General features: G+C 39.0%; 1 protein-coding gene across 1 annotated transcript; it reads right to left on the reverse strand.

Annotated features, from left to right (window-relative positions):
- Window positions 1–1,821: 1,821 nt before the first annotated feature.
- LOC133240923 (tripartite motif-containing protein 43-like) lies at window positions 1,822–9,247 on the reverse strand. Its single transcript, XM_061405908.1, has 5 exons — window positions 7,968–9,247; window positions 6,932–7,031; window positions 5,410–5,723; window positions 4,005–4,203; window positions 1,822–2,607 (listed from the first exon to the last, which is right to left on the reverse strand). The coding sequence occupies exons 1-5, from the start codon at window positions 8,376–8,378 to the stop codon at window positions 2,108–2,110; spliced, it is 1,524 nt and encodes a 507-aa protein (XP_061261892.1). The 5' UTR covers window positions 8,379–9,247; the 3' UTR covers window positions 1,822–2,107.
- Window positions 9,248–10,248: the final 1,001 nt, after the last annotated feature.

A 10,248-nucleotide genomic window follows, 5' to 3' on the forward strand; every position in this document is an offset into this window, starting at 1 on the left:
TTATTTGTTCTTTTCTCCCCTTCTAGATTCCTGGCTTTTCTCCTTTTTTTGTTTTCATAAACAATTGTATCTTTCATAAGTAGTTGTATCTTTTATATATAAAAAAATTGAGTTCGAATATTAATCTTGTTTCCAGAAGAAATCTTAGTGATTTATTTAGTTATTTTATTTTTTGTACACTCTTTTTTTCTTTACTTTATTGTTTATTAGTGTGTTTCAGGTGAACATTTGTTACACCAGAAATAATGACCATACTTGACTTTTTATACCTACAGTTTATCTCTTACTGTGTTTTGCCAGTTTTCTTAAAAAAACATTAATAGTGATGATGTATTATTGTCCAGATGGTGACCTTTAAAGACATTCCAAAGCTTTAAGACAAAATTTGCAGCTACTAATATGATTTAAATTTATGTTTAAATTAACATAAGCTTAAATTATTCTTAAGCATCTATTAACTTATTTTGTTTTAGTTTTTTTTAGCTCAGTTGGCAAAGAATCCACTTGCAATACAGAAGACCCTGTTTCGATTCCTGGGTTGGGAAGATCCCCTAGGGAAGGGATAGGCTACCCACTACACTATTCTTGGGCTTCCCTTGTGGCTCAGCTGGTAAAGAGTCTGCTGCAATGCAGGAGACCTGGTTTCAATCCCTGGGTTGGGAAGATCCCCTGGAGAAGGGAAAGGTGACCCAATCCAGTATTCTTGCCGGAGAATACCGTGGACTGTATTCCATGGGGTTGCAAAGAGTTGGACACGACTGAGCAACTTTCACTTTCATTTCAGTTCATGATGTGCACTAGTATGTTCATGGCATCCTTTCTTTCAACTATCAGTCTGATTTTTCCTCACACACATTAATATAAGGCAATTGCATTAATTGGTTACTTTCAAAAATCCTGTTGTTTTCCAGAAATAACCCACATATAATGCTTTATTGACAATATGACAAATTCAAACAGATTCTCTCAACCTTTGTTAGAGTAGAAATTCATATTTATGCAAGGCCCCATGGTATACAAGGTTCATAACTTGCTATGTTTTTTCTTTCTTTTTTGATGACCCAGATGTTAATCCTGTGTTCCAGAGTAACATGACCAACAGGAAAACTTGGAAATTATTCAAAGTCCAAACAATTCTCTAACCCCTTTCTCTAGATTATTATTTTTTTAATATATAGTAAACCACTTATCTGCAGATTTGCTTTTCTTGATTTCAATTACTCAGGTGGTTAAAACCTTGTTCAGGAAATATTAAACGGAAAAGTCTAAGAAATAATTCAAATGTATTTAATTGTGAGCCATGCTATGTAGTGCAATGAAATTCCACACCATCCAGCTTTATCCCAATGAGAATATGTATTGTCACTTTATCCTGCTTATCCCACCCTCATTGACGTAACTTTCTGGGTTATCATATCCATGGTCGTAAATCACACTAGGTGTCTTCAAGTAGCCCTTATTTAATAATGGCCCTCAAGTATGGTGATAATGATGGTGGTATTTCAGATATGCCAAAGGGAAGCCATAGCGTCCATCCTTTAGGAGATTGTTTCTGTCTGTCTTTTCCCTTATACTATTTTAATAGAAAAAGACGTGCAAATCCTGAGTTCTCTAAAAGAAATGCTTTCCCCGGTTTCCAGGGCAATGGCGATTTCCCTGCAAATCAGATTTCATCTTGAGGTTGAATAGATGTATACAGGGCAGTAGATTATGAGGAAGCAGGAGAAGTTTGCAGGCTGACGTAGGCCTGGTTGGTGACCAGGTCTGCCTTTGCTGTGCAGGTTCTGGGTTCCTGTATTGAGTTCCAGGAAGTGGGAAGCACATGATCATATTGTGGTGAATTTAGGAAGCTCATAAAGGAAGTGAAAACCCACAGCATATATTCTGGACACATGGTAACAAGAGAAGAATTTATTGTCAGCAATATGGAGGACAACCAAGTGAAGTGTGCATTTGACACTATCTTCACATCAAATAACAATAAAAGAAGCTGCATTACAGTAGAAAGAGCCTAAAGATCAGGAAGTCTCCTTGATATGCTGCAGTGGACAAGGGCTCCCTCAGAGAAGGAGTCCTGAGCACCCCGTCTGGGCCGTGACTCAGATCCTCACCTGTGGCCAGTGCAGAAGAAGGGCCTGACAGGGAAAGTGCACATGCCATCATCGTACCTCCAAAGGAGGGTGCGCTTGGCAACATCCACAAAACTAATACTCCCACTGTCACAATCAAGGAACACCCCAACCCTGCCCAGAGGTCTTTCTATGTACAGAGGCGTGGTGGGGGCTGTGGTCCAGAGTTGGTAATGGTCATCCTGCTTCACACACACAAGGAGAAAGTTGTCATTGTTGGACGCGTCCAGTATGCCATCGTCCTTCCTTATCCAGGAATCCTTACAGAAGCCTACAGCCCAGTCCCAAGAGCGGTCCACAAGCATCTCCCAGTACTGTTTGCCGGAGGTGAAGCTCTGGTCTCCCCATGAGGCAAAATACTTCAATGTTCCACCATCCAAAGATGCATGGAGGCTGTCATGTTCATACGTCAGACGTCTTGCATCATCGAACAACCTGATGTGCTGACTGCTTACTTCATTACTGAGTGAAAAGTTGACTGTGGAGAGATGAGGGAAAATGCCAGTCAAAATCAATGTTAAAATTCAAATTATCTACCAGAGAAGGTGGTCCACCTGGAGTCTCACTGGAAATATATTGTAAGATTGGAAGGGCAGTTCTGATTGGAAAGTATTGGGTTTAAATATTGCTAACATATCTGCTGAAGAAAGAACTAATTAAAATGGAAAAAACTACCTACAAGTTCAGAGATTATAAGTTAGAGGGAGGTCAAGCTGACTTCTGGCTGGGTGTATTGTATATTTATTACATCTAAAGGATTGGACTCCTGGACATCGATCACCTCCAAGACCATGACAGCATATCTTATCCCCACCTTCACCACCACTGTGCAAGGAAAAAAGCTGAATTGTAGAATGGACAATTGGTGATCACTCTACCATTCAGTTAAGTTAGCAAATGGACACTGAAGAAGTACAACCTAAGGATGGGTTCTTCAAAGTAGTTTATTTGTAGGGCTTTTCTGTCTTTGATCTGTGGTTCCAAACTGAAGCCTAGTCTTCCACTTCCTGCTAAGTCACCCTCCAGGGTGAAGTTTATCATGGTGTTTATTGTGGCTTCATCATCCAACCATTTGCTTACTTGTGATTTCTGCATTTGATTTTTGAGGCTTATATATTTTGTAAAATTATGTGAATGGAAAAATCACTTTATGCCTTCAATTCCTAAGAACTTTTTAAGCCAAAATGTTTTTAGGACTTCCCTGGTGGCACAGTGGAGAAGATGCTTCCTGCAAATTTAGGGGACATTCCTAATCTGGGAAGAGTCCACATGTTGTGGAGCAACTGAACCTGTGGATTATGACTACTGAGCCCGTGCTCTTGAGCCCAGGATCCACCACTACTGAGCCCACATGCTACAATTACTGAAGCTCACTCATCAAGAGTCTCTTGTGCTCTGCAGCAAGAGAAGCCACTGCAATGAGAAGGCAACCACTGAAGTGAAGAGTAACCTGGCTCCCCACAGCAAGAGAAACCCGTGCAAAGCAACAAAGACCCAGTGTGGTTAAAACTAAAGAAAGAGAGAAATATTTCTAAAATAATATAAATAAAAAAGAGAAGAAAATGTATTCTTAAAAAATATTTTAAAACTCTAACTGCACTTAAACTCTGAAATTTAATATCCTGTTTTAATTACCAGTTTTCTAGAAGTCAGTGAACAGCTGACATTGTATGTCATGATATTTCTAGGGCTCAAGAAGCCATTTTGGGAGCATGTTACTTTTTTCATTATACAAAATTTTATGAAATTTAAAAATATTTGATGAGGCCTGAATCAAATCAGTATCTGCACCAGCCTGCATGTATTCTGTAAGGATTTTAGTGACTCTGTGACCGTATATGTCTTCACCTGTCTATCTGCAGGCTGTTCCCCTGCACAAGGTGAAAGCTAAGCAGGAAAAGACTCTGTGGACACCATCACTGAAGGACCCTGCAGGGCAGACACCCCCAATGGGGTGACACTCACCTCGGAAGTGGTTGAGCCACTCCATCAGCCCAGACATGGGGCGCGCAGGGAGTTCTGGGAGCAGAGGCTGAGGCACGTGCAGCTGTGCTGACTCACTCCTGTAAGAGAAAGATGGGGTTCATCCTTCTGCTGCCCAGGGCTTCTTAAACACAGCCTTTACAATAAGACAGCATTCTTCAGCTCAACATTCTTCATCTAAATCCCTTTTCCACCCTCATGGGATAGAATTGAGCTGTTTTTGGAAATTTATTCTCACTCTTCTTCTTGCCCTGATTCCAGCCCATTTCTCAGAGGTAATTGCCTCTCTAACCTCAAACTTGGGGAAAACTAGTCTTTGCACCTCTAGGTGCTGGTGATTTTGAAATCTAAATCAGAAATTACTGACCTTTAAGAAATTTTTGCACTGAGCTGGATAATACCTCCCTCTGCCACAGTAGCAAAAAGGCTAACTTCCTTTTGAGCAAGAAATCATACTCAGCAAAACAGGTGCAGACACATGTACACAAGCAATCTAGCATTATCTAGGTAAGTTACGTCATCACTTTGTTAAGTGCTGCTGTATCTCTTTCAGAGCCCCCAGGTGCCCTCTTCAGTATCGAAAAGCTTACCATTTCAGTTTGTCTTCCAATTCCTGTCAAGAAAAAAAAAAAAAAAGACAAGTTAGATCTTATATACAGGCAACCAGGATTTGGGTTTGCAAAACTTCAGTAGAGTTTTAATCACCACCACCAGAAAGTCTGAGAAATCTGTTTTCCTTTTCTTTCTGAAAAAAAAAAAAAAAACCCTCCGGGACAACATATTTTATATGGATAGAATGTATTTCTTGAGGAGTTAATAAAACGAAAGGTGAAACAGAGAAAGGACAAGAGTACTGATGATTCACCCTCTGCTCTCTGCATATTGATCTTTCCTAGGGCTTTTACCCAAAGTGTAATAAACTCCAAACTAATGTCTAATGAAACCTGGTGTATCTCAACAGGAAATGGAAATATACATACACACACACACACACATATATACACACACATACATGTATATGTGTGTTTGTATATACATATATGAGCTTTGTCCAAATGTCTCCCATTGCACATTTGAAGACCAAAAAATGGAATCAGTACATAAGCTGTTCCTTTCTGGTTTTAATAGAAGCAAGTTACAAAAGGAGATTTTGAAAAGGGAATATTTCCTGGGGAATATCTAGGATCAGAATGCTATAAAGCTTGCTCAGGCATAATTTGCATGAGTTGCACTTTATCTATAATATTTCCAAGTAGGAGAGAATCCCACCTTAGTCGCAGGGGATGAAGAAATATACCATGTTAGGGAAGTCAAAGGTGTGAACGTCAGGTAATGTATTTTCAAACACATCCTCAGTTCTTACCTGGAGCAGCTCCATGTCTGGTTTAGAGCACATTTGAATGAGCTCCTTGTGTATTTCTCGGAGCTCTCTCTTCTTTCTGATTATTTCCTCTTGCCTTCTTCTGAGTTGATTGTATATGTTTTGGCCTTCTTTTACAATACTCTCTACATAGTAATCTTCTTCCTCTGGGAGAAATGGGGGTGCCATCTGATAAGTTCTCCTAATCATGTCTCCATGTCGATACACATAAAACTGTTGAGAGATGAATTTCAACATCATTTAGTTTGCTATGATTCATGTTCTCTCCCAAGAAGCTATATCCATCCTAAATGAATGCTCTCCCTCATCTCAGAAGCGAAGTTCATTCTTCTTTCCTTCACCTTGTTTTCATTCTTTTTAATTGATCAGAAACCAAACCTACCCTTTCTTCAAACAACTTTCATCTAATTCAGGAGTTCCTGAAACACTTGGAGAAAATCTTTTCATGAATCATTTCTTTCATATGCCTCCTGTTAAATGCGAAAGAGCCCATGTAAGCAATTGAAATTTATGGGTGATTCATCTGTCATATGCAATATCCTCATTTCAATGCTAATACATAAGCTTGTGTTTCACCTAGCATCTCCTGGCTTTCTCTCTTAGTGCCATGCTACATAATACTTTCAGTGTTGGTAATCTCAGGAAACATCTTTCTAAAAATTATTGCCTGTCCTTGAACAGTTTTCCAGCCTCAATCATTTCTTTCTAGTGTTCTTTTCTCTATGAATCAGTTTTCTTCCTCCCCATAAGTTCACAAGCTTCTTCCCATATTGTTTGGAAGATCATTTCTCTTCATTCCATTTCATATTTCTCCTGGTATTGAATGATTCACTCTCTCATGCTCCAACTCTTTCTCCTTGTTCCTTTCCCCTTGAGTTGTTTAACATGTTACATTTTCTCCAACTTGAACCAATTTCACTGTCTAGCTAGAGAGCAATCACTCTTCACCGTGATGGGCACACTCTTTAAAGTGCTGTTTGTGTTTGCTTTGTATCACCTGGGCTCATGTACTAATCAGATTGAAGTACTTTGTGGTTCCCAATGACATGCCTTTTACTTTCTGGAATGTATGACTGACAGAAATCTGTGCCTGAAATAACCCATGAATTTTTAAACATTTACTTGAACTTCAAAACTGGAATTGATCTTAAGTTTGAGAAATTTTCCTTGAGATCCTAAATCACGTCTATGTAATCATCCACATCACACCATAAACCTCCACCTTAGAACTTTCTTCTAATGGGTCTTTTGTTTTAGTTATTGATCCACTGGATCCTAAAGAGCTTGAGAGGCATGAAAATGTTGGTTGAATGGTGCTTAGAAGGTTTTTTCTGATGGTGTTCATTCAACTCACTCTCTGAATTCAGCTCACTTTATTAATGGTAAGTTTCTCACTGTCTGCCTCAATCTGTTTTCTCAGAGAAATATGTTCTTCTACTTACCATCCAAGGGTCAGTTCCTCTGCTACTTTTCTTGAGATTTCTTTCAGTTTCTTGAATCTTTTCCCATAAAGATGTCATTTGCTTTGCCAACTTTTCCTGTAAAAGAATTATGAATTTTAGTACAAGAAAAGCAAATACTTTGGAGTTTCAGAGCCCAAAGATTGGGGTGCTGATGATTATTAGATAAAGGTTCTTGAGGGAGACACTAACAGACCACGACAGGTCATCAGGTGTCCCTGTTTTTCCTCACTCATGATCTGTTGTATGAAATTCTACACTAAAAATCCACACATCATTACGGAATTATCTGCCTAAGATATGACTAATTTTCAGCTGCTGTGGCCACTTATATCAAAATTTGGATATAGTTATGTTTATCTTCTGTAAAATCCAATGTAGTGCATCTTCCTTCTTGTCCAGGATTAGAAAACCTATATTAAATTAAAAGTATTTTTGCACTTGTAGATTTTACAGTTTCTTTCTTAAAATTAAGGCCCAACAGTGTCAATAGCATAATAATATATCACCCAAGTAATTTCAGTTAGCTTCATCAGCCAGCCATTGGATACAAGTTCCATAAAGCAGGGATACTGCTCTATATTCTTCACTGCTTTATTATTGTTAACTAGATCTGTACGTGGCACTCAGTAAAAGTGAAAGTTGCTCAGTCGTGTCCAGCTCTTTGTGACCCCATGGACTGTATAGTCCGTGGAATTCTCTAGGCCAGAATACTGGAGTGGGTAGCCTTTCCCTTCTCCAAGGGATCTTCCCAACCCAGGGATCAAATCCAGGTCTCCAGCACTGCAGGTGGATTCTTTACCAGCTGAGCCACAAGGAAAGCCCAAGAATACTGGAGTGGGTAGCCTATCACTTCTCCATGGGACCTTCCCAACCCAAAATCAAACTGGGGTCTCCTGCATTGCAGGTGGATTCTTTACCAACTCAGTAAAAAGAGGGTTTAAGCATCATCATTTTACTCTCTTAGGTGTACCATCCTCAAGCTTCCTAAGTGCTCTCAGAGGCATCACTCACCCAGGATTCCTCAACAGCCTCTTCAGCGAGACAATGTCTGTGAGTCTTGTGCTCCTGACCTTGAGAGCAGACCAAACAGAGCAAGCTCTTGTCGGCTTCACAGAAGATCTTCTTTGTCTGCTTGTGGGTCGCACACAGGTGTTCCTCACACTTCAGGAATTGCCTGAGATTGGCTTTTCTGACAGTGGACACCAGATTCTTCAGAAGAAAACTGGTTTTGAAGCTTGTCTGTTCTGATCGTTGTCTGCACACTGGACAACTGGCAGGGACTTTGGCTTGTTCCCAGAAAAGACAAAGACAGGATCTACAGAAGCTGTGTCCACAGCCTATGGTGACTGGGTCTAGAAGGAAATTCAGACAGACGAGGCAGGTGAGCTCCTTCTGGAAGGCTTCTGGGATTTCTGAGTCCATTTTCCTGAGGGAAGAACATCAGGAGTTTATTCCTCTTTCCCCAAGCCAAAAAAGGAACAAACAAAATTAGACTTGGGTTGTGACTAAATAATACACTGCTTTAGGAGCAGAAGAATCTGGATTTTTCATTGGATACAAATGGAAAACAGAAACACAACTTTCAAGAGCTGCAGACAATTTTCTCAGTGGCCTAACCAACACTATCTTCTGAACTCTTTCCCCTCTACCTACTGGAGAAGCTCGGTTTTGATGAGGTCTTGTTTTCCTCTAGATAGCATGACTTCAGGAGCTTGACCTAATTGACAGCTCTATGTGGTGGGTCCTAATTTCTGCAAACAGTCACTATTCTCTATGCCAGTCACTGATTTGGTGTGAGATAGTTGATTAAGCTTGTATTTGTATTATTTCATGTAATTATCATGCATTTTCTTTAGATGTGCTTTTTTTTATCTCAATCTGCATTTTTTTCCAAAAATATTTTTTTCTTTGTAAAGCACTTTGAGTACACTCAGAGTCAATAAAGAGGAAATTAAATGTTGGCAAATTGTAACTTATTCCAACCAGAGTTTATTTACATGAATATACTAAGTGGTTGAATTTTTCTTTCTATCCATACTCACCCGATGCATTTTACATGTTATAGAAATAGTCATCATCAAAAAAATTCATGTGATTTAAATTTTACATTGTAAAAAAATTAGGTCCTTTTGCCTGTGCTTGTTAAGCATAGAAGTATCTTAAGTTTCTCATCTCTGTATGCTCAGTAGTGTCACTTTTCTGACTGCTCAATCATTCCCTAGCTTCTTTAAGATTTTAGTCAAAAATGTTTATTTTGGGAGGGATGATAGTTACCTCACTTTAGCAATATTTTAAGCTGCTCATTGTGTGCATTATCTAGCTCTAGTGTAGAGTATTCTTTCTGGTATATGCAGACACATTTCACTTTTCGGGTAAGTGATGATAGGTGCTACATATTGAATCGAATAGTCTCAAGAAATATTTTTAGAAGCTACATCAAACACAAAACATATCAGTCAGCCACTTTCTGAGTCCTTAAAATGCATGGGGACAACTAAGAAAGAAACACAATCACAGAAGTAAAATGAATCCCCCTAATCATTCCACAGTGCATGTCAAGACAAGCTAACAAAACCGGAACAGGATTATTTCACTAAGTTGGTAAACAGGGCTGTTACACTGAAAAAAATCTCATTTTACCGATAAATTAAAATTAGGAAATTTAGTTTGTTTTCCCTCAGAAGAGTCCCAGAAGCTGCTCTGTGGTGAACTGTGTACTCACCTAAGGAGTTGTAGAAACAGTCTACCCTGGAGAATAATATGAAGTTGGCTCAGGGGTCAAGAGTTCCAAGTGTGACTTTCAGAAGTCTCAAGATGCAGGTGAACTCCAAACACTCCCTCTCAGTTCTGGAGAAGACTGACTTTGCCTCCTGGAGTCTCCTTATATTGTGTCTCTGAACCCCACCCATTTGTTCAAGTGATTACGTTTCACCAGTCTTCCAATGGGGTTAATATGGATGATTAGATTTCCTAAAACAAGGCAAGACTGCTTTAACAAATTGGCTTATCTTCATAAACATATCTGCCAATATCCTCTCCTCAAGAGTCACTGATTGTACCACGAACCCAACCTGTGACTCTCTGAATGGCATTAATTTTTATTTTTAATTTACTAAACAAGTTGGAAAAATTCTTTCATCTCTATAGAGTTTAGCAAATGTCTTGAAAAACTTGGAAATTTATTTTCTAAGGTTTTATTAAATATGTTCTGTCATGGAAGAAGAGCTTTATTGTATTGATTCATTGAATTTTAAATTGTAAAAAAGCACTTCAATGTAAGAACTCCTGTGGT

This window comes from Bos javanicus, chromosome 29 (genome assembly GCF_032452875.1).
Source record: "Bos javanicus breed banteng chromosome 29, ARS-OSU_banteng_1.0, whole genome shotgun sequence".
Taxonomy (NCBI): Eukaryota; Metazoa; Chordata; class Mammalia; order Artiodactyla; family Bovidae; genus Bos; species Bos javanicus.